The sequence below is a fragment of the Sarcophilus harrisii genome, chromosome 2 (genome assembly GCF_902635505.1).
Source record: "Sarcophilus harrisii chromosome 2, mSarHar1.11, whole genome shotgun sequence".
NCBI classification, from domain to species: Eukaryota; Metazoa; Chordata; class Mammalia; order Dasyuromorphia; family Dasyuridae; genus Sarcophilus; species Sarcophilus harrisii.
This window is the reverse complement of record NC_045427.1, coordinates 576,868,093-576,893,616: the sequence shown is the minus strand read 5'-3', so window position 1 is coordinate 576,893,616 and position 25,524 is coordinate 576,868,093. Positions and strand designations below refer to the sequence as shown.

Here is a 25,524-nt window from a genome sequence, read left to right as displayed (position 1 = left end):
AAATTTGAAAGTCCTTCATCTCCCCAGGCAAAGGTCAAAATGATAAAAGTTATACCAGTATGTCCCAGATTAAAAATAGAATGGCAACTCAGAGGGCACATTCAGTTGCTCATAGGACTCCTGAAGCCCACTCAGGAGCCATGAGTTAAGGAAGGAGATATAAGCACAAAAATTACCTGGATAGTATATATTATGCATTTATCATTAGTGGGTGAAGATTTCTTGAGGAAATACCTGATTGCCAAGAAACCTGATGTTTCTCCTAAAATCCAGAGACATCAAGCTCTTCATTCTTCTGTTTGCCAAGGGAGGTTGACTTGGCCCCATCTCAAGGCTGATGTACCTCCAAGAAAAATGGTCCAAGAGGTGTGCTCACTTTGTTGGTTTAGTCACGCTCTAGAAGAGTACCGGCATTGGTGGAACATCTGGCCAACAGCCGGCAAAGGAAAAGATTTGAAATGATGTGACTTCTTCAGGAAAAGGAGGATTGGAATGGAAGAGGAATTTCAACACTGTGGACATTTTTTTTTTTTTAAGCAAGGCATGGGAACTTCTGATCTCTTAAAAGGCTGTCTCGTCTTCAGAGAGGAGGCACTCAAAACAATCAGTATCCCCAATGGAATTTTGAGGACCTAAGAGCAAATTCTCCTCGAAAGAAGCATCCACTGAAGCCAGTGGAGTCATTCATGTTCATTTTTCCAGACCCCGAGGCAAAATCTGCCCGCATTATTGCCCTGTGAGGTGTTGATATAATTCAGTCAAGCTACTGATTGCTCTAGTTTAAGTAGCAGTATAACTTCCCCTCCTTCCATCCCCTACCCCAGCCCCGAAATAAAAAACAACAAGGATAGCTGTGTTCCTACTGGCAAAGAGCAATCATCTCAGAAGGAAATTGTATCTTCTTGTTGTCTTTCAAAATGCAGAGGAAGATGGCATGAAGTCAAGGGAGCAGTTATGGAAATCTGTGTAGAGTTCTGTAACTCCATATTATCAAATAAGATAATACTTGTAAAGCGCTTAGCACAGTGCCTGGAACATAGTAGGTGCTTAATATATTTATTTTTTTCCCTTAAGTATTTTTCTTTGATCATTGACACAAGGAAGAAGAGTATTCCTCTCTAGGATGTCAATTGCCTGAGGACTGTGTGTGTGTGTGTGTGTGTGTGTGTGTGTGTGTGTGTGTGTGAAGCTGTCTCTTCTATATCTTGGCTGGTCCCCAGGACCACTGAGGAAACTCAGTAATGGATCATGATGATAACGATTTCAGGGACAACCACTGTCTTATTGAAGAAGGAAGCAGACAAAGCAAAGAAGTTTTTGTACAATTCAGGGCCCACTTCTTGAGTCTCACTTCAAAGGCACTATGTCAATTGACTAATTGTGCACAAAACTACATTCTTAAAGAGGAGTTCTTCCTCGGAGTTCAGTTTTTTAAAAAACCTTGGATTATCCAAAGATATCTGGACAAAAACTACTTTTGGGGGAAGGGAGTGTCTTAAAACATGTAGAAGATGAAGTTTGGAGGGGAAGACTTTCTGATGATTGACTCAAGAGGTCGGTGATACATAGATGGTCAGTCTCTTGGGCATTGCTTTAGTGAGGTACTCGTTTGTAACAGTTGGGTACTGGCCTTTTTGCTCAAATGATCTGGTAGGCATAGAAGCAAAGGAGTCTCAGCTGCAACTCATGAACATTTGTGGCAGTTACAACAAGGGAAGGAGAGCCTCCAGTCTTTTTAGGAATCAATGTGGAGATCTGTGCTTATGATACAGCCTAAGTGACCCAAGGAGTAGAAAAAGAAAAACAGCAGAAGCCCCAAGTAAGGTTTTTTTTTGAATATTCTGCAGAAAGTTTAAATTCAGTATCGGGTTTTGATACTGAAAACAGCTCTTACATTCTCCTTGCAGCACCTACAGAATTTTGAATCCCAATAGACAAGGGAAATAGAGAGGAGCCCTTAATGTCAGGATGGGAGGATGGTCCTTTGAGTTGATGGTTTCTATAGAATGGTCTTCCATTCTGTTATTGAGAAGGGAAGACCAGCTATTTAAAGGTATTTCCATGTCCTTAGCAAAAATGGCAAGGTTGGATGGTAGTATCTACCTCTAACCCAACCTAAGGAAATGGGAAGGTCAATTAGCCCAAGAAACTGATCCAGGAAATATCTAGATTCAGAAATTAATGTTATAGATTAAAGGCATATTAGGGAAAAGAAAATATTTCTACTCTTTCATTTATTTATAGAACCACCAAAAAAATTATTCAGCCCAATTTTCTAACTCACTTTCTAGTACATTCAAACTTCCCAAAAGGCACATAACAAAAATCTAGGATTTAAGAGTGAGGTTCTCCATTTGCTATTTGTATAATGTAACGTTTTGTGCAAGTATTTTGGGTACAAGTAACTTTTCATCTCTGGGTCTCAATTTCCCTATATATATGAAATGAAGGGATTTAACTAGATAATATTTAAAGTTCTTTGTAATTCAAATATTCCATGATTATGAAATTAAGTCTCACAAGATGGCTTCTCCCTGATAACTCATCCCATTATTATCGGATTCACTCACACCTAGTAAATTCTGAGTGGTGTTCTCCCCAAACATTGGCAGTTTGGGGAGAACCATAGCCCAGAAGTGCAGAAGGTCATGGGAAATGGTGGCAGCAAATGCCTGGCGTGCCTTAAGGCGACTCAGGTTAGTCCATTGCTCACTTTGTTTAGATGGGAGCCTTGGGATCTAGTGTGAGAGTAGTATAATTTTTCAATGTCTCTCTAGTGAGATTGGGGAATTAAGGATGAAACTGTTTACATGGAAGAATCTACTTCCCAAAAAGGGAATATAACTCCAGGCAAGTTACTTTAACATTCTAGCTCTCAGTTTCCTCATCTGTAAACTGAGAGGGTGGAACAAAATGGCCTTTGAAGTTGCTTCCAGTTTTATCTATTATCCTGTGATCCTTTGACACTGGGATTATTTCCAGAGATCTTTCACCCATTTGGGTTCTGTGAATCCTGGCTGGAGTTAGAGGGATCTTCTTTATTTCAAAACTCTGTTCTGATCTTTGAAGAGTGGAAAACATCCTTGTCTTTGCTTGTCTTCTCAAGTACCCTGCCACCATTTTTGGTCACTGGTCTTCTCCATGGGGTAGCCAACTTTGGACCAGAGAAAACTGAGGGAAGTCCATCCCTGCCTGATCTTTGGCTGCTTACCCAACCTACTACCCATATGCTGGGCTCTGAAACTAGAGACTTTTTCACTCACTATTCACATGGGAACTAGGAGGAATTTGCATAAGAGGCCTAATTTTATTTTATTTTTTTCTGTTTTGTACCACTGTGTTCCTTCTCTGTAGGATACCTCAGAAGGAATCCCTGTTAAATGCATAGGCACCAAATAGTTTCAGGAAATCTTTCTTCTTGTCTTTATTATTCTCAACTAAACATTAGAGCTGATACAGACTTCTACATCTAGGCTTCCTTTTGTCTGTAAAATTTTAAGACACTTGGGATTTCCTTTCATTGTTATCATTCCTATATTTCCCTTTAAAAAAAAAAAAAACAAAAAAACTCCACAACCCAAATTTGAGGGAAATGCATGCAAACAAGAGGTCAGGACACATTAGATAGGAAGAACAATATTCTCTGCCCAGAGACCAATGGGCCAAAGTCTTAGGTCCTAACCATGCTTCCTCTCCCTGGAGTCTTTCCTAATGTTTAAATGGGATGGAGAATAGAAGGAGGATCCTGAATCACACCACAAATATTTTGAGGATCTATGAAAAAAAAATACCTGGCACTAAACTCAGTGGTGCCAGCAGGTCCCCCTTAGATGGAGGAAATTCTCAAATGGGGTTAAGTCACAAGTGTGCCCTTTTTTCTTTTTTTTTTCTTTTTTTTTTTTTTTTAGCATTTAATACAAGACGTTACAAACTAACAGAGAAATTGTATGCAGTGTTGCTATAAATCAAATATACAAACAAATGTAAGTTAGTTAGGAATAAATTGTGCCATCAAATGCATGTATGGAAATATAACCCACTAGCTAATGTGAAATTGGAATAATTCTCTGTAGTTAATAAAAACAACAATTTTTCAATTGAGGCTCTGGAAGTCTTGAGTCACATTTTTAAAATCCCACCCCCCCCTTCCCTCCCTTTCCCCTCAATGTCTTAAAACACATGGCTTTACAACGGCTGCACAGAAAATATACACCCTCAAGGTCTGACTTTCATTTAAATACAAATGTACAAAATGTAAACTGAGACAATAGAGAAATTTACAAAACTTTTCTTTAAAAATAATAAGGACAAAATTCAGTTCTAGGTATGATGCTATTTAAATACGTGCAAGTTGTCTTATCTGTTGGATTTCTATTGCAATGTTCTACAGAGACCAAGTGCCATCACACCAGCTGTCCAAGGGCCCCCTCCAGAAAAACAGACCTGAGTGGGAATTTCTTCAGGAAAATTGGAGGTTCCATTTCCAGGGTTTGGACAGAGCCCCTCTCTGGCTTTTGGAGGGACGGAAGCATTGGTTTAACTCAGTGATGGTGGCGGCACTTGTTGGCAGGAGCTCTGTTTCTTAAGTGGAAGGACTAGGGCGTAGCCCCATTTAAAACTCCCAGATTTGAGCTGAAACTAGCTGCTTCCAGTAGAATTTGAACGTACATGGTTGGAGTTGATGTGATGGTTAAAATTCGCCTTGGAATTAGTAGTACTCTTAGAATTGTTCTGATGCTAAAAGAGAAAAACCATTAGACCTGTTACAATGATTTACAGAGACAGACATATCATAATCTAAACAAGCATTTAAAAGGAAACTTTTTGCCCTGTTTAAACTGGAAAATAAGTATATCCTTAAGCTGTCTGCAAGGCAAGGGCTCCTTAAGTATTATTTAAGCTTATGGAGAGAAAGGAAAGAAGGAAAGCACAGACTGGGATCATCTCTTCATCTCTGCCTCCTACTTGCTCTTCATTGTTTTATTTTATTTTAAGTTTTTATTCATTTTATTTTTAATTTATGGAATAAAAATATTTCCATGACACAGTATACTAAAAAAGATGATTGTACATGAAACTGCCAATCTATTATGTACAACTTGCTATTCCTTTTAAATATATAATAAATAAGGTTATCATGTAAATTTCTTCCTTTTTCTTTCCTTCCCCTCACCATAGAGATGGCTACCATTAGACATGTATATGTATATATGAAAAAAAAAATATATATATGCATGTGTATGTATGTAAGTGTGTGAAATCATTCTACACATACTCCTATTTATCAGTTCTTTCTCTGGATGCAGATGTCTTCCTTCATATGTTCTTCATAATTAATTTGGGTATTGATAAGTCAAAATGATTTTTTTTTTGTTCAAAGTTGTTCTTAAAACAATATCGCTATTACAGTACACAACATTTTCTTGGTTCTGTTCATTTTACTCTCTTATTTTGTGCAAGTCTATCTATGTTTTTATAAGATCACACGCTTTCTCTGTGCAGACAAGGCTTACATAAGTAATTAACTCTAGCTCAAGTGGGCTCTTGGGGAACTTTATAGAATCTTGATAAACTCTTGTTATGTTGTACTTGTTAAATTCACAGCCTGGTCCCTGTGATATACAGATTGTTCCTTTTAAGGCTCAGTGAACTTCAGGGACTCCAAGTTTTGAAGGAGTTATTTGGGCAGTGACAATATCTTTAGTGTCCAGTCTGGAATCCACTTGCTTATTAGGTGATTTTATTAGTGAACTTTTTCCCAGTAGGTCTTTTACATTTATCCAATGAATTCTTGGGTTTTGAACATCTTGATAATAAGAATAATAATAGCTCACCTTTATACATAATACTTATTATGTGCCAGGCACTGTGTTAAGTGCTCTACAAGTATTATCTCATTTCATCCTCATGAAAAACCTGGCAAGTAGGTGCTATTATAATTTTCATTTATAGACAAAGAAATAGGCAAATACAGATTTAGTGCATTGCTCAGGGTTACATAGTCAATAAGTATATGAGGCCAGATTTGAACTCTCTTAACTCCAAGTCCAGTGTTCTATACATTATACCATTTAGGATTCAGAGCTAGGAGGATCTTAGAAATACAAATAGCCCAATTGTTTCATTTTGCCAATAAGGAAACATCTAGAGAGAGAAAGCAGCTTGTCCACAAGAATAAGTTGGAGAAGTGGGACTTGACCTCATCTCCTGTGATTCCAAATCCAGTATTCTTTTAATTATACCCCGACATTGTAAGGAAAAAAAATAGAACTCAGTTACTGCCTTAGAAGAGCTTTTCTAATCTCCTTAAAGATTCCCACTAGCTCATATTCTCCTTGGAAAATTTCTAAGGGCTATGAAGACCTCTGCATGTGATCTGCATCCATCTTTTTTTTTTTTTTTTTTTTTTGTATGTGTGTGTGTGTGTGTGGAATAGTTGAGTGATATTGGGCAGAACCCTCTGGCTTCCAGATGCTTTGAATGGGAGAACCTGGGAAAACAAGCAGGAACTGTGTTGTCCAGGTAGTGACAACTTGAAACACTTTTAACTATTAAAGTTTGCTTTTTATTCAGAATTACTAACCAAGTATTTATAGCATTGCAAGCAGGGCTGTATTTTGCTTGATAGAAACTCCTGTTCCCTTTTCTTTTAAAGAAGTTGCAATTTTCCCTAAGACCTCCCGAGGGCCATCTGGTTTAGGCTGATAACTGGAGCCTCCTGGGTGTTCCTAACAACTGCTTCAAGGAGGGGAGGGTACCTGCCACTCCCACAGATATGACAAACTAGCTTTTCTTGGCTCTAGGAACTGCCTTGTCTGAAGGGGGAATTGAGCTGTAAGTTTGGCTTCCTTTGGTAAGCTAGGGAAGAGAGGGAGAAGAGACATGTGAGCTAGGAAGCCAGCCTTCAGAGGGAAAAATAAAATTTCAGGGGGGAAGGGAAATTTCAGGACCTGCTGCTCCTGTCTCTTCCTTTCTTCTCCCAATTCAATTCAAAATTTGGTAAATGGCCAAAAAAGAATTACACATCACTGAAATATCAAAGGCAATGGAGCAAAGGGCTGGCGTTAGTGTCATATTATATACCACATCCATGCCCTGGATCTCTATAGCCACTCCCATACTCCAAAAAGTTTTCAGGGCTTCTCTGTCCCTCAGGGAACCTGAAACAGGCTGGAGATCTCTGGGCCCTCTCGTTCCATAGCACTCTCAAAGCATTCCCTCCCCCCAAAAGTCTTTTCCAAAACAGCGCAGTATCTGCGCTCCTTGCCAGGCTAGCAAAGTTAAGCCCTTTCCTCTCTGTCCTGGAGCCTATGGCAGAAATGAGCAGAAAGGAGAGTGTCAGTAGGAATTGCTTGAAGGGGCAAAAGAATACGAGATAGCTTAGTGTCCCACAACCCTCATAACAAAAATAAGCCCTTCCCTCTGTAAAGTACTATGAAATGTGTCATCTCATCTCCAGAAGGGCATTTTTCCCACTGTCCATGTGGAAGCCTCAGCTTGGAAAGGTAACGGAATCTCTTTCCCATTCCTTCCTCCTCCTCTCCATCCTCACCAGCATGCAGGCCCTCACTAGTACCTTCTTGGACCATTCTTAAATGGGCTCTGCCTCTGCTTTCACCCTGTCTCAGTGCTTCCATTATGCGGCTTCTCCAAGAATCACCTTCCTCTTCATATCCTGATCTAAAGGGAATTTCTTCCTTCTCAAATATTCTTAAAGCACGTGGTTCTGCTCTCTCCTTCACCCTGCTTACCTTCTATCTTGATTCCTACTCATTTACCTAAACTGCACACTCTTCTTATCTTCCCAGTTACACTGTAAGCTTCAGGCAGCCGGGTATTGTGGGATTTTTCAATTTGTGCCCCTTCTACAGCACGGTTCATAATACTTGCTTAATCAATGTCTTTTTGAGTGGAACAAATGCTGGGGCAAGACTAATTTTTCTTAGGTCCAGATCCAATTATGGCAATGTCCCTCAGAAACTTCCTGATTGACTAGGGCAGGTTCTCAAAGAAGATGCAGCCCTCTTCCTTGACTGTTGTTGGGCATGCCCCAAATCATGTGGACCTCCCCCATTCTCTTCCTTTCTTCTCCCAGCTCAATTCAAAAGTTGGTGAGTAGCCACATGCCTATGTACATGAATGGATCTCCTGACCCTTTGGCAGTGTGCTGCAACTGGCTACCCATAGCAAAGGCTAATGCTGTGCTATCTTTCATTCTCCTTCCTTTTGTGTATCATGTGCTCCTGCCATTCTGAGCTATGTGCCATCAATCTCACATCCCCAGCACTTTCCAGTCTCTGGACTTTGGCTTTCACTGTTCCCTATGTCCAGAATGCTTGGTTAGCCTCCTAGTTTGTTTGATGAAATCCCACTCATCCTCCTACTCCTGGTCAAAGCCTTGGGGGAGAAAAATGAGATTTTTGGCTCTTTCATTTTCCAAAAAGATTGCTCAACTTAGAACTGATTCATTAAAAAAAAAATAATATACTTTTTTGCATTTCTTACTTTTTAAATGTCAGCTTAGTTCCCTCCAGCCAAGAAAGCCTCCTCAGACTTGGATCAACACCTTGCCAGTGCCTTTTTTATTCATTCCCTTGTACTATGCATGTGTATTTTCCTCCTACTAGCCTATAAGCTCCATGAGGGCAAGGAAAATGCTACATCAAAACTTTGACTCTCCCCAGACCTAGAGCATTGTATTCTGCACACACAAGTTACTTGATATTTTGCCTAAGACTATTATTGCCTTGCTCCCTTCCCATTTTTCCCCCACCCATCCACAAAGAAAATTGGAGAGAGAGCTAGGATTAGAAGTAGCTGTGCAGTATCTGACCCCGCATCCTAGCACCTAAATAGGTCTCTGAATGAATGGGTTGTAGACTACGCCTACACATAGGCAGCTAGGTGGCACAGCGGATAAAGTACTGGTCAGGAAGCTGAGAGTTCAAATCCGGTGTCGGGCACTCACTAGCGGTGTGACCCTGGGCAAGACACTTAAACCTGGTTTGCTTTAATCCAGTGAAGAGGAAAATGGAAAACTACTCCAGTATCTTTGCCAAAAATACTTCAGAAGGGTCATAAAGAGTTAGACATGCTGACCAAGAACAACAAAATTAGAAACCCATTTTTGAAATTATTTCTACTATTTATTCTGATACTGGACTTTCTTAAAGAGCCTGGAGGATGTCCTAGACACTCACTGATCAGTGATGAAGTCCTCTATGCCCCCTTTCTCTACTTCTAAACACAACAGGAACACACATTTAGGCTGCCCTACATAAGTCATCTTTTTTGAATCCCACAAAAACTCTGTGAACCAGACAGGGTGGGCATTATTAGCAGGTGCAGGGGAAAGAAAGAATGGTGGATGATCTGGTATCAGCAGGATTGGACTTAGATCTTGGCTCTGTCAGTCCCTGCCTGGATATGAACTTGGGAAAGTCCTTCAGTCTCACCGGCTTCAGTTTTCTCATCTGTAGGTTAGACTAGATGAATTTTAAGGCTCCTTCTAGTTCTGTTTGTAAGAAGCCTGTCTTAGAGATAAGAAAACTCACTCAAAGCTACACTGTCAGAGAATGGCAAAATGGAGCCTAAATTCAGGTCTTCTCATTCCACATCAACCACATTGTGCTGCTTCTCTTTACAAAATGCCACCTAAACCACACAATGGAGACATACCACCACCCAACTAGTCCCTGCTATGTAGATTAGGGGATGCTACAAGAAGTTTTGAGAGTCTCTTTTTAATCTCTAGACCTTCTAAAAATAGTGTTCTTTCTCTCTTTCTCTTTCTCCTTCCTTCTCTCCTCTCTTTTCTCTTTCTTGCATTCTCTCTCTCTGTCTCTATCCTTCTCCATCCCTCTCTCTTTCTGTGTATCTTTCTCTCTTTCTCTCTGTGTCTCTCTATCTGTGTCCCTTGTGTCTTTTTCTTTCTGTCTCTGTCTTTCTTGCTTCTCTGTCTCTGTCTTTAGTCTTTCTTTCTGGCTTTATCTCTCATCTCTCTGTCTCTCACTTCTCTCTGTCTCTTTCTGTGTCTTTCTAATTTTCTCTTTGTTTCTCTTTTTCTGTGTCTCTGTCTCTCTCTTTCTGTCTCTGTCTTCTCTGTTTCTCCTCCCTCTCTCTGTCTTTCTCTATGTATCTTTATCTGTCCCTCTGTCTTTCTCTCTGTGTCTCTGTATCTCAGTCTTGGTCTCTGTCTCTCTCTGACTTTTTTGTCTTTGTCTGCTTCTTTCTCTCTTTTCTGTCTGTCCCTGTGTGTCTATCTATCTGTCTCTGTCTCTCTCTTGTTTTACCTATTATCTCAGTTGATCCTTACAACTTTTGTATGAGACTGGTGTTACAGGTGTCATTAGACCTAATTTGCAGATGAGAAAACTGAGATTCAGAAGAACAAACTGTAGCACTAGAATTTGAACTCAGCTGTTTTGATTCCAAAGCCAGGGTTCTTTTACTCTGGCTTGAGAACCAAAATCTTACTGTGTCTGCCTAAACTCAAGGGTTCCATGGTTGGTCTCAGCCTGAGGTCTCACCTGACGCTTGAAAATTCGATGTAGCAAGCCTTTCTTCGGCGGTTCGGGAGGGTAGCTCCGATTCAGGTCAGGTGAAAGAGTACCGTTTGGTCCAAACACATTCAACTCCTTGAAACATTCAGTTTCTATCATCTGGGGAAATGGAGGCAAAACCAGACATACATTATAGAAGCCACATCCTGTCACTTTTCGCAGAAAGCAGAAAGGTAAAGCAGACAAAGGAACAAGGCCCCCAGCATTTGGAAGAACAAACTCTTGTACAGCCCAGAAACTTCATCTTTTCTCTTTTTTAACTGAGAATTAAGCATTTGAACCAGAGTTCTCAATCTTAGTTTCTAAGAAATGCTACTGGCAGAACTAAGGCATCAGCAATGAGGTATGAGGTCTTTTAAGGGGAGAATGGGCAGTAGCTCCAAAGTGTCTCCCCAATCTTGCTTCACGCTGATAAGGCCAAATCCTGCTGGAGGGGCAAGACAGAAAGATGGACAAGATAGGAAACTATAATTGATGTCAGTTCCTAAGGAATATTTTTAAAGGAAATTAAAGTAGAAAATATTATGGCAAAGCCATGGGGATCTTATTATGTGTCAGAAAAATTCTACCTGGAGGAAGTTCAATAAAATAGACCTGAGTTTTGAGTCAAAGGATCTGGACCCAAATCCTAACTCTTCCATTTACTATCTGTGTATGTGTATTCAATAGAGAACTTGGGCTCTCTGAGCCTCAGTTTACTTATATGTACCAGCTGGCTTCTAAGGTCTTTTATAATCTTAAGTCTATGATCTTGATGGCTGTTTTATGGACCTTGAAATATCTATTAGCCTAAATGGCAGAAGTGGTCCAGTTTCCCAACCACTCAGTGCTAGGTTCAAACAATGCAATAAAGTTTTCTCACAATTCCCATCACTGAATAAAGTATTCTCCCATGACAGAAATTGGACTAGACCCATAAATGAATAGAAAGGGAACTGAATTAGATCTAGATTTGAGTCACAAGATGGAGTCAGTGTGATTCAGTCAGTTCCCACTTTATTAGACATGTCTCTGAGCTATCACTGTTCATCTTATTGCATGTTTAATCTAGTACTTCCCTTGTTCTTCTCTCTCTTTTTTTTTAAAGTTGCATCCAGATTTAAATTGTTTTAAAAAAAAATAAATTGTACTATAGAGTTAAAATCTGGGAATACAGGAAAAATCACAATAAAAAATTCCAAATTAATTGTAAAAAATATTTATTAGCCTAAATATTTTTTAAAAGTTAGCTGGGTCCTTCCCTAATGAAATGATAGTACTAAAAATAATACCATTGAAAATAACATTTTAGGATTACTAAAAATAACAAACATTGACATTAATACAAAGTATTTTCATACAATAACAACTGTTATAATGTTATAATATTTGCAAATATCTCCCAGGAATTAGTTCACTTGAGTTTTACCACAGTCCCATAAGAGTGACATTACAGGCATTATTAGCCTCCCTTTACTAGGAAGGAAACTGAGTCTCAGAGACATTAAGTGGGTTGCTTATATTCAGTTACAGCTAATAATAATTAGAGCTGAGGTTTGAGCCTGTATATTCCTGTCTTCAAGTCCAGCACTTTCTTTATTAATCTCATTTGACCTTCACAAGTTAGGTAGTGAGATAAAATGAGATATTTGAAAAACTCTGCAAACTTGAAGAAAGTGCTATGTAAATGCTAGCTATTATTATTACGGATATGCTGGGCTGACTCATGTTGAGGCAGCATGATTGCTATTAATAGTAGCTTGCCTGAAGATACAAAGCTCCTCTTTCACAGATTGAAAGCCTCATGTTACGCCATGCTCTTTATGAAGTTTTAGAATACTGCCAGTTAAGGCCTTTAAAGTCACGTTTCATTTTTATAAACGAAAAGGATAAATTTTGTTCAGTGCGTGTTAAGTCATTTTTCAGTCATGTCCCGATTCTCTGTGATCTCACTTGGGGATTTGCTGGCAAAGATACTGGAGAGGTTTGTCATTCCCTTCTCCAGTTCATTTTACAGATGAGGAAACTGAGGCAAACAAGGTAAAGTGACTTGCCCAGGGTAACACAGCTAGATAGTATCTGAGATCAAATTTGAACTCAGGAATATGAGACTTCTTGATTCCAGATCTGGTATTCTATCCACTGTACTACCTAGTTTCTGAGAGATAAATTATTTTACTTTTATTACTGTTTGGGAATGGAAGGTAAGGGAAAAGCTGAGAAAAGTCAGGAGAATGCTACCCTTTTGACCTCAAAGAACTTGGGATCAAATCTCAGCTCTTTCATTTCCTATATGGGCCACCTTGAGCAAATCTATTATGCTCTCTGAACTTCTGTTCATCTGTAAAAATAAAAGAGGGGGGGGATTTGAGAGGCAGAGCCTAGATGATTGAATAAAGGTAGGAACTTGAACCTAGGAACACTGTTGCCTGAGAAACTAATCTTCCAACAGGGAGGAAGAATGAGTACGAGCTAAGTGTCCATGAGCAAGAAGTCATGTTTCAGGTGAAAACTAAAATGGAAATTCATCTTTTTGTGGAGCTGGTTAACACCTGTGACAGAATCTAGACCTTATGGTTAAAGGTGATGCTCAAGCATATCATTAGAGATTGACCATATCCATTTCTAGTCCCAGTGGAATATTTTGCCTGTTTTGCAAATGCAAGAGTTCACAAGGCTCCTCTGGCACCATCTTTGCTCTGTAGTTGCTGGAAACTATGAGAGTAGAAGGTAGTTTGAGGACTCATTCATAACCATAGACTTATGAGAAAAAGTGGAAGAAGGGTCAGTGCCAGGACATGCAATCCATGCTTTAAGACCAAAAACTTCCAAGACTAAAGCTTCTTAAACTGAAGGATGCAGCACATGGGGTCACATAACCGAATGTGAGGGTAGCAAAAAATTGGCAACAGTGAAAGGTATCACATATTCTAACAAAATTTAATTCTTTATGTAAAAATAAATAAGTACCATTTTATTATTGTGCAAATTTGCTTTTGTCTTTAATAAATGGTAAAATTATACACATACCAAAGAATTGATTTAAAATAAAATTTTTATCATTTATTATCAATAACTATTTATGGTGTATACTTATTTTATATATCCATATACCTAACGTTGTGTAAAAATTTCTTGGGTGAAAGGAGGTTAGGAGGGGGAAAAGTTTAAGAAGCCTTGCTCTAGCCTCATAATCGAAGGGACTCTGGTTCAGGCTAATCCGTTCATTTCAACAGACATCACACCACCACTGGGTAGTTAGAGATTGCCCTTTCCCTCTCAAACCAAATGCCGTATGGCATTCTCAGTGAAGTTAGTTAGGGATGCCCTGATTGCACACAGGGATTCTGCAAAGTCCTGTTATACTCTGTTATATCGTTCCCTAGTTACACTTCCCAGAGGAAGTCACCAGTGCAAGCTGAGCTTGCTTAGAGAGTTAAGTAGCACATTGCAGAGTACTCTCAAAAGGAATTCATCAGACCCTATCTCAACTCCGTGATTTGCTATCTGCTAGCTAGGTGACCAAATCTACAACCTGCAGATTTGGAGCTGGGAAGAGTCTTTGCTGTTATCTAATCCAACTCCCTTATTTTTAAAAAATGAGGATTTGGAAACTAAGGATTTGCTTAAAGTCATACAGATTAATTAGTCAGTAAACATTTATTAAGCACTTACTAAGGATTGGGACAGCTAGGTGGCACCATAGTGCACAGGGTACTCATCCTGGAGTCGGGAAGATTCATCTTCCCGAGTTCAAATGGGATCTCAGAAACAATTTATTATGTACAAGTGATTTAGTCCTGTTTGCCTCAGTTTTCCCATTCAGAAAATAAACTGGAGAAGGAAATGGCGAACCACTCCAGGATCTTTGCTAACAGAACCCCAAAGGGGTCGCAAAGAGTGGGACAGGACTGAATAATAACAACATTCTATGTATTAGGCACTATGCTAAGTCCTGGGGATACAAAGAAAGGTAAAAGACGGCACCTGATCTTGAGGAGATAATAAATGGTACACCTAGGACGCAAAGTCAGGTTCTTTGACTTCATTTCTCACTACACTATACTATTCCTTAACTGTTCTATTTTCTTATCTGTATGAGGGAGGAAAAATACAAGCACTATTTATCTTGCAAGGTTGTTGCAAGGAGAAAGTTTTGTAAACTATCAAAATGTGAGTTATTTTAAGTTCTACTCTTTTCATGCTCTGAAAATCACTCATCGGTCCACCCTCCATCCACATTACTAATTTCCAAACATATATGTGTATATATATATATATATATATATATATATATATATACATATACATACTCACAGAGAGTGAGAGAGAGAGAGAGAGAGAGAGAGAGAGAGAGCATGGATCTTCAACTGAGAATAATATAATTACAATACTACTTGTATATATGATACAGGTGTTTCAAGCTCTCCCTCACTCTATTATTGCTAAAAGTTTGCAAATCATTTAATTCCATAACCTTAGTTGGGCCTAAAAGCAAACAAATGAAAAAGTGTGAGATACAAACTATAGGTATTATCTCCATTTTAGAGTTGAGAAAATTAAGACCTTCAGAGTTTTAATGATTTGCCCTGAGTCACACAGTAGTATGTAAGAAGTGAGATTTGAATACAGGCTTAATTCTGATGTCCCTTTTAGAGTCAGAGTGATATCCAGATGTAGGCCCAACAGTCCAAGATTGGTCCTTAGGGGAATGTAGAATATGGTGCCAATTACTGTGTAGACTTTTTTTTTTTATTTAATAGCCTTTTATTTACAGGATATATACATGGGTAACTTTACAGCATTAACAATCGCCAAACCTCTTGTTCCAATTTTTCATCTCTTACCCCCCCACCCCCTCCCCTAGATGGCAGGATGACCAGTAGATGTTAAATATATTAAAATATAAATTAGATACTGTGTAGACTTTTTGTAAGCTGCTTCCAATCCCTCTCCAAAACTACTTATATTCAAGGGAATACAGGTTAAAATGCAAGTCAACAATAGTCTAGAAAGAGAACAGAAATCAACAAAAAGCAGTGAAGCTGGGGAGGGGTTCTATGATATCCGTGTGTGTGTGTGTGTGTGTGTTTTGGACTGCTTATAGGAATTAGTCTTTTAAAAAAACAACAATCATTTTTTCTATGGCAACCCAGTCTGCCCAGCAGTAAAACTCCAATATTTTTTACATAATAATCCCTAGAATAGAGGGCTTGGGACAATTATCACCAATTTGCTGTACCATAGAAAAGGCTTGGATTATAAGGGTAGAGACTTGTACTTTTTATGCACAACTTCAGAAAAGAAGGAGATTGGGTTCTATTTCTTCTTGATCCCTTTTCTCTCCTTGATTTTTGTTCAATAAGACATCCTCAACCTCTGGAAGCCTGACCTTAATAGTTTTGTCCAGCAGTTGAAACTCATGGCCATTTGTCCAGCCTTCTGGCTAAAGGTTATTTATTGCACCCTGGTCCCTACCTCTGTAAAACAAGAGTAACACCCACAATCCTCTTTTTCTTCTCTCTTCCCTCCCAAATGGACTGGACTGACAAAGCCTATGCCCTCATCCCTGCTCACCTCATTTTGCCATGGAATCGATACGGATCCGGTGGAAAACTTGGAATAGAAATCATCATCTGTGTGGTCCAAGTTGACACCTTTCACCGTGGAGAACTGCTCGATATCCAACACATCTTTACAATACACGGCCCGGGGCTGTGGCCCAGAGAGAGAAACAGAAGGAAAAGGGTTAATCTTTATACCCACTGGTGAGGCCCAGGCTGAATCCAGGCCCCAGTAAGGAGCTGCTGCTTTAGTCTAGTCTGCTTCATCTTTGATATGCACTTAGAATTACAAAACCACAGGCTCTTAGAACTGGAAAAAGACCCTGAGAAGTCATTTAGTCTAACTCATCACTTAGAGCTGGTAGACATATTTTCCTTCCTCAGAACTCTTAGCACTGGGCTTTGTAGCAGGCTCACAGACAGGTAATGAAAAACAAAACAAAGCTGAGAGCCAGCAAGACTAAAGGTGCTGCTGAAGGCAGGATATAGACAGAGGGCTCTGAACCATGCTCTCCCTCCACTCCCCAGCCCCAGAACCCCCTCCTTCCAGTTGTTGGCTTCTACTGCTATTTGTGTATGTCTTGCTTCCCCTGTTAAACTAGGTTCTTTGAGTGAACAGAGGGATGAGACCCAGAGACAACATGTCCCACAGGTGGAGTAGAGATGAAGACCCAAGCTTTCTGACTTCTGCTATACTGCTTCTTCCATGTTACCAGAGTGAGCTCCATAAACATTTATTGTAGGAATAATCTTTGAGAGGAGCAAAGACATGTTCCATCAACTTTGGTCTAAAAGTGACTCTAGGAAAGCTGACAGAGAGGGGAAAGTTACTTACATCCGGTACAAAGGGAGGGTCCAACATCCCTGCTTCCAATCGCTTGAAATTCATGTTCCTGAAAAATGGGTGTCCCTTCACTTCCATAGCACCCTCCTCTCTGCAGCCCAGCCTCTGCTTTGCATCTTTGGCTAGTAGCTGGAATGAATAAGAGGAAAGCAGTGAAACATTCTGGACCAGGAAGGAAGATATCCAGAAGACTTAAGGCATAAAGAGCCTCCAAAAGAAATCCCACCAGCACTTCCAACACAATAACAGGCAAGGGATTCTCCTGTTTGTTTGGTTGGTTTTTACAGATGAGGAAACTGAGATTTTAAGAGATAAAGTGACTTTTCCATAGTTACATTGCTAGTTAAGTGACAAAAGCTGGATCTTGAACACATCCTGTGGAAAGATTTGCTACTCTGGGATACCCCTTCCCTTCTTTTTATTCAGTTATTTGAGTCATGTCTAAGTCTTCTTGACCCCATTTGTGGTTTTCTTGGTAATAATACTAGAGTGGTTTGCCATTTTCTTCTCCAACCATTTCCATTCTTCACCTCCTCTCAGAAGAAAACTGAGGTAACTAGGGTTAAGTGACTTTCCCAGGATCTCACAGCTCGTAAGTGTCTGAGGTCAGATTTGAATTTCTGACTTCAGGCTTGATATTCTATCTACTATGACACCTGGCTGTCATGAAACACTTCCCCAAACTACTACCACAAAAAAAAAAAATTCCAAAGCTCTGAAGTTCTAGAGTACTAACAGTTTATATCATTCAGTTAGTACTTAACCAACATTTCTGGTATTGTTTGGAGACAGCTAATTGGCTTAGTGGATAGGGTATTCTCTGGGCCTGTAATCAGGAAGATTTGAAGTACAATCCGGCCTCACACAGGCAGAAGCTGTGTGATCCTGGGCAAGTTACTTAATCTTTATTTACCTTAATCCACTGGAGAGGAAATGACAAGCCACTCTAGTGGCTTTGTTAAGAAAATCCTATACAGGGTCATGAAGAGTTGGATATGATTAAATGACTGAACTACAACAACAAACTACATGTCCTAGGATCCTTAAATGAGCATTCTGAAGATAAGGAGGATGAATTTTAAGCATTCATTTACCAAACATTTATTTAAGTACCTACTGTGGATAAGACATTGGGCTATTTTTGGATCTTCCATAGTACCTGTCGTAATAACTAATTTTACTTATTCTCTCTCTCCCTTTCCTTCCTTCCTTCACCTCACCTTCTTCTTCCTTCCCTTCCTCTCTTCCCCTTCTCTTTCTCTTCCTTCCACATTAACAAAAGTGTCCAGATTTTGGTAATTATCGCAATTATGTTGGAGCAAAGAGAATACAAGGAGGAAAAGTATGAGAAGAAATTAGCAAAATAAGTTATATATAGTCAGACTGTAGAGGACCTTAAATATCAGGATAAGAAATTCTATAGGAAATGAGAGGCAGTGAAGACATTTGAGCAAGAGAGATCCATGGTCAAAGGGTTACTCCATTAGACAGGTTGGTTTGGCGATAGTATTGAAAAAGGATTGGGAAGGGAAGAGACTATTAGTAGGTAAACTGGTTAGGAGACTACTAAAAGTTTCCATGTTACAGTAAATGGGAATTTATACTAGATTGGTGCCAATTATAATGGAAAAATAAAAGACTTAACCAAGAGATGGCTTGGCTAGGATTTGGCAACTAACTGGATGAGAGAAGATGATAGGAGCAAAAGGTAGGAGAAGATCTTTATTCAATTCAATAAATACAGCAAACACTTTTTAAGAAAAGCTGTGTGCAGAGCATTGGGCTAATACAAGGTTTAGCTAAAACTTGTAGCTCATCATGAAAGGAAGATAGTTTGGGAGAGATTAGTTTACTTTTCAATTTCAATTTATATTTGCCTTCTGATTAATCTAAAGGTGACTTTTGGGGGAAGTCATCAAGAGAGTGAGTGTTTTTTTCTGGTAAAGGTGTCTTGTGAGAACTTGAGACAGGAAAATGAAACTCAGGAGAGTTATAGACGTGGGAACCATTCACAATGATTTGATGATTAAAGTTGTGTGAATAGTGGAGATTGCAATGTTCAGTAAAAAGATGGCCAAGGCTGGAAACTTGGGGAACACTTAGCCTAACTTAGGGTGAGATAGGTATAGGAACTAGTAAAAAAGGCATAGAGGGGATGGAAAGGTGGGAGAACTAGGAAAGTATACTGCAGCTGGCTCTAACTCACCCAGAAGTCCATCATTAAATTTTCAGTGTGAGCATTTACATCTCAGAAATTGGCAAACTGTAAGTCAGAGCTTTATTTATTGTTCTGCTGATTGTCAAGCCATAATAAAGTGATAGAGAAAAATGTCATCAATGCAGATTAAGCTTAGAAATGTGTCCTGTGTGCAGGCTGTCAAACATCTGCCAATGCATATGGGCAAAAGCTGGGTGAATGGAGAGTTTGTAGGAGGAAGAAAGGCTGTATTAAAGACTGCAGAATTCAAGGAGACTGAAGACTGGGTAGGGTGGTCTTCAGAAAGCTCATTTAGTCAAGTAGTGGGATAACATTCAGACTTCATTGAATTGAGGTGAATATAGATGAATGAAAGGAGACGCAGAATTCAAAAAACTTTTGCAGGAAGTTTGGCTATGAAGGGGAGGGGAAAGAGAGGACTGCAGCTGAATTCAGTTAAAAAAAAACATTCATTAAGAATCCACTATGTTCAAGGTACTATGTGTGATTATAAAGACAACACTGAAACTTTTTCTGTTTACGTGGAGTTTAGGTGGTTGTGGAGGGGATTCAGCAGATGTATGAGCAAGAAAATGCCTGTAAAATTTGAGGAGGAGAGAGAGAGAGCGAGCATATGAAAACTGGAAAATGGGTGGAGGCAAGAAGACAGGGCAAAGCTTAGTGGAGGACATACTATGTGAGTTGAAAGAATTTAAGGGTTTTAAGGATGCAACATGGGGGAAAGTGAGGTGAGAAATGGAATGTTAAGTTCAGGAACAGCTAAAAAAAAATCCATATTGAATGGATCTTAGGATGCATGAAAGGGGCCAAATGAAACTGACTGCAAAGATATGTTGAAGTCAGACTGTAGAGACAAGTGGAAGAGAACCTCTGAAAGACTTTGAACAGAGTAATTACATGGATGAAATTCGTAGAAGGATAAAGCGAATTTAGTTGTTTTTTTAAGACCTGAGGATTCATAAAAAATGTTTATAGACAGAAGGAAAATATTGAGTAGAGAAGGAAAGGATGATAATGCATGGATTGGGATTAATCCTGTAGTAAGGACCTGGAGAAGGTAGGAAGAAATGGACACAAACAGAATGATTAGCCTTACTCTGGAGTAGGAATGCCTTTTCCTCTGAGAAAAAAGGGGAGGAAAGATTAGGTGGTAATGTTAAGTAGGTCTGAGAAACAGAAGAAGAGAATTTAGGGGGATCCCACCAATAGCCTCAATTTTCTAAATCAATAAAGAAAACTACATCTGTAAATATGGTGGAACAGACTGTAGTTGGGGCTTAAGGAGATGGGAAAGGCTTTGAAACCGTTGCTGTGGGAAATAAAAAGAGATAGAAATATCAGTTTTGAAAATCATGAATAAGAAAATATAATCGTTATTCCCTCCCACTTAAAACTTTTATTACCCTGACAGTCTCTTTCAATAACTTTTCTGACTTGCTGCTTTCTTAATCAAAATGACATGAGCCTAAACCTGTGCCTAATCTACAGTATATCAGAGATTCAGCTCCTCTGTAGAATAATGAAGGATTTCTTTGATGATAATAACAATAATGATAATAATACAAATTTATATAGCACTCTAAGCCACTTTGTCTCATTTAATCATTATAATAATCTTGGAAGATGAGCACTATTATTATCCCAATGGGATAGATGAAGAAACTGAGGCAAATTTCTAATGATCTAGTGATGAAAAGAGCCATCTATACCCAAAGAGAGGACTGTGGGAACTGAGTGTGAATCACAACATAGTATTCACTCTTTTTGTTGTTGTTTGCTTGCATTTTGTTTTCTTTCTCATTTTTTCCTTTTTTGATCTACTTCTTATTGTGCAGCATAATAATTGTATAAATATGTATACATATATTAGATTTAACATATATATATATATATATATATATATATTATTTTTTTGCTGAGGCAATTGGGGCTAAGTGACTTGACTAGGGTCCCAGTTAGAAAGTATTAAGTTTCTAAGGCCAGATTTGAATTCATGTCCTTCTGACTTCAGGTCCAGTGCTCTATCCACTATGCAATCTAGCTATCTCAACATAAATATTTTTAACACATTTAACATATATTGAATTACTTGTTACTACGTGGGGGAAAGGGGTAAAAATTTGGAACACAAAGTTTTGCAAGGGTCAATGTTGAAAAATCATCCATTCTTATGTTTTGAAAATAAAAATAAAAAACAAAGAAACTGAGGCAAATAGGGGTCAAATGACTTGCCCAGAGTCATATATAATAAGTGTTTTGGGTAAAATTTGAATGCAGATCTTCCTGACTTCATACTCAGTGCTCTATCCACTTATTTGATGAGGTTAGATAAATATATTTAGTGAAAGCCCATGCCTTTCCAACAAAACTCACTATTAGTTTGGTCTATCTTTTCTTTCTGTTGATTTAAATGAACTGATAATTTTTCATTAAGACAGATCAGAGAAGGAAAACAGGGGAGGGGGCTATGCTGATCTAAAAGGGATGCTCAGCAATTTGAGGAGAGGAGAGACTTTTTAGTAAAATCTCTTCTTTCCAAAGTCTTGTTTTTAGCTCCAAACTCCAGGTCCCAACCTGAAATGGAAGATGTGGCTGATTTTCGTGTTCACATAGGCCTCGGGAACCCAAACAGAGTCCCCCAAGAGGAGAGGAAGGACAGAGGTTTGCTTTTCAGCCCATGAGGGTAACTACTCAGATCCTATGGAGAAGTGAGGGGAGCAGCCCAGGACTCTTACTGCCTTCTGCTTCCCGAGTCCATAGTAGCCACCAGGGGGAGGCAGAGGACAACTCTGTCGCAGGTGCTCAAGGCTGGGGTTAGTGAACAATTGTGTATCACACACCAGACCCAAGGCTCCTGGGTCCACTTGTTGGGCTAGGGGACACTAAATAAACACGGATACCTCTGGGATTGGGCTAATGCATGAGGGAAAAGACAGTGCCTCGAGAGGAGCGGTGTTTTCAGAGAGTCATTCTTGGCCAGATCTCAGAAACCAAATCTTGTCACCTAGAAACCCATGTAACTGCAAAGGAGCCCTCAGAGATCCCCCAGAGCCCCAGGGTCAGCACTGATTAAGGAAGAACTTAGCCGCAAGTCAACAGATGCCCAAGTCGCTCTTGGGCCAAGCAGGAGTGAATGGCCGTCTGAGCAGTGTGACCTGACATGCCCTGGCTTGAGCTACCACAAAACTCCCAGGCAGTGACTCAGGAGATCAACTCAAGAAGGAGAAAGGAGCTGGCTTCTCCTATCGAATGTTAAAACTTCCTGAGGCTCTGCTCTCCTCTCCCTCCCCCTCTTCCTCCCTCTCTCTCTAACTCTGTGTGTGTGTGTCTCTGTATCCCTCTCTCCCTTCTCCTTCCCTGTCTCTTTCTGTCTTTCCTCTCTCTGTGTGTCTCTCTGTCACTCACTCTCTTTCTTTGTTTCTCTGTCCGTCACTTGCTCTCTCTCCCTCCTCTGTCTCTCTCTCACTCCCCTTCCCTCCTCTATCTCTCTCTTTCTGTCTCTGTCTTTCAGTCCATCCATCCATCCATTCATCCATCCATCCATCTCATCAACAAGTCAATAAAGCTGGGGTTAGGGGACTATATAGGATGATTCAACCTGTTAGGGAGTATCTTAAATGAAAACATCCGTTCTTCATCACCTTATGAAGTCCCTTGAAACCCTCCTATTGGTCTCTTGAGAAAGGCTTTCTTAAACAAATAAAATTTGGTTTTAGTTTGGTTTTCCACCCTGTGTTACACTAGTTTCAAAGAAGCGACACATTAGGAAACACTCATTTATCTGTTTAACCTAATTGGAGAGTAGGATAAAGATTGGAATGAGGGAGTTGCAAGTTTTAATAGAGAAGAGGTCAGGAGGGTGACATTCAATTTGAAAGCTTACTAATACATACTGTGTGCAAAGAACATTAGGAATAGGAAATTTAGATAAGACAGAGAATTTAGACGCTGTTGTCTGAGTGGTGATACTACAGCAAGGGGCAGCCAGGGGGCAGTGTGAGGACACTGGGAATTTAAGTAAATGGGTGCTAAAAGCAGTGGGAGGACACTGAAAACTCTCCCTCTCTGGGAGCTGGTGATGATGCCTGTTTTACCTTACTTGAAGGCAAAAGGCAAGGATCAGATGATCTCTGGAGGTCTCTTCTCATCCCCTGACCACTGATCCCAAGAAAATAAGGGTGAGATTCTTATCTTCAACAGGTGCTGGAAAGCAAACAAAAGCCTCCCTGAACTGAGAGTGTGGGGAGTGAGGAGTAGCAAGGAGAGCTTCTGTCTAGCTTTGGGACCCACATGTGATGCCATGAATCCAGAGAACTCTCTGAAGAAAGGTGAATGAGAATGAATGATCAAAGAAAGAATCCTGGCGGAGACAGAGGGAGGGACAGAAAAGTTATGTTGTTCTATGTTGAAATTCACTTCAATGTAAACTGTTTCTAAACAAGTTTTATTAGTCATTATTGTTCTTTTTAAAGTTTATAATAAATCATGAAAATAAATAGTTGATACAACTGCTTTAAAAGAAATCTGGTTTTGATTTCTCACATAAATAGACGGGTCATGCTGCTTTTTACATCTTTGAAGTTCTGAGCTCTAATTGAGAAGTACAAATGCCGTATGGAGGGGTTATGACCCAGTGAAAGAAAGGATGCTTTTTTTGGATGCAGTAATTTACAAATTCTCTTGAGATCACCACCTTTATACTCAATCATCATTGAAAACCAACATCTCTGACCCATTATGGACTTTGTCCAAATATCATCTGGGACCAAGTCTAACTTGTGCTTTAAATAGATTGGCAGCTTCTTTTATCAAATGTTTGGGATGGATTCTACATCTCTCTGTGTTGCATATAAAGCATTATAGAAATGTAAGTTATGATTCTTTGGCAATCAGTCAAAAAGTGAGATGTGTGGGGAAGTGAGGGCAAGGCAGATATGCTCCTACTGGGAGTTTGATGGTTCAGAACCTAAAAACTTACAACAGTGGCTGATTCTATCTATCCTCGGGTACATCAAACAAGATTAACATTAGCCTTAGCACAGTGCCTGGCACATAGTATGGATTTAATAAATCTTTATCATTTAACATAAATTGGAGTCGCTAAAGGTAGAATATCCATTTTTAAATCTCACAGGATTGAGCCAATATAGTTGTGAATAACACAAAGCAACAATGTGTGGGGTTCTTTTCATAAGACACAACTGATAATATTTTGGTTTTCTTAATTGTACATTTGAGGATATATAAAAAACTCCCAAATCATTTTTATAGATGATCAGAGGAAGAAAATCAGTCAATTGCATCTTCAATGATGACATCAAGGGGAACATAATGGAAGGGGTCTTCTGAAAACCTGGGTTCTGACTGAATCAGTCCCACTGACTGGGAGAAGTCACACATGCTGAATTTTGCCTATCCTTCCCTCCCCATTGCTAACTCATGAGGAAGAGGAGTCTAGGGATTTCATCAGCATGGACAACTCCTTAATATGGGAATCACCTCCACTGAATCCAAGTTAGTGCCTTTCTAACTTGTAGATTTAGAAGTTGACCAGGACACATGATTAAGCTCAGTTATACTCTTGATCTGTGTTAAGGGCATAACTTGAGTCTTCCTGACTCAATCCAATATAGAATTCTGCTTTTCTCATCAGGAATCATGGACCTGGAGGGCCACATAATCTAGCCCCTTGAACATTAAAGATTTACATTGTTTGGATTTCCCCTGAGCTTGATGAAGTCATTGAGTAACTGCAAATAATACTTGCTAACCCTATCTTATAACACTTATCAGGTGGCAATGTTGTAATCTTGTAAATCAAAATAATGTGTTGGTGACCATAAGATATTAAAGGAACCAAAGGGAAGACCTCCAAAATACTGCATAGATCTTTTATCAAAAGACAGAAAGATAAGGATGAGCAGAAATAGTAGGGTTATGATCTGTGTTGGAGGAATATACTCACTGATGAGGAGTCAGAAAAAGAAATCATTACTCTCTCTAGATGGATGTTAGAATTGAAGATATAAGTCGGGTGACTAAGTCTTTTAGATGAGTCTTAAGTTTCCTGATTTACTCAGGATTTCCACTTGCTCTAGATTTCAGAGTGACTGCCACCATCAGAAAGCTCTCTCCTCCCTCCCTTCCCTCATCCCACTTCCATGTGATTTCAGAGAAAAAGGCTGCCAGATACATTAAAGGAGACATCCTCTGCCCTCAATTTTCCTGCCCAGTTCCCATTAAAGGATCCGGTAGGCTCATTCCTGATTTGAACCTATGGTGGATTGTCATCTGGGATATCCATCAAAAGAAATAGTATCAGTTCAGGTATAATAATTACTTCTTGTCATCTGCTCT

General features: G+C 39.4%; 1 protein-coding gene across 2 annotated transcripts in view; it reads right to left on the bottom strand.

The window, feature by feature from the left end:
- Nucleotides 1-2,884: 2,884 nt before the first annotated feature.
- The window catches only part of GRK5 (G protein-coupled receptor kinase 5), a 295,653-nt gene continuing 273,013 nt past the window's right edge, over nt 2,885-25,524 (bottom strand). Inside the window, exons 13-16 of one of the 2 annotated variants that reach the window (XM_031955944.1) lie at nt 16,941-17,078; nt 16,119-16,256; nt 10,530-10,661; nt 2,885-4,737 (exon numbers count right to left, since the gene is read on the bottom strand). In XM_031955944.1, the coding sequence (XP_031811804.1) occupies nt 4,639-4,737; nt 10,530-10,661; nt 16,119-16,256; nt 16,941-17,078 (507 nt within the window). In that variant the 3' untranslated portion in view covers nt 2,885-4,638. The remainder of the gene's footprint in view (nt 4,738-10,529; nt 10,662-16,118; nt 16,257-16,940; nt 17,079-25,524) is intronic. The other variant, XM_023495628.2, reaches the window with a different exon arrangement.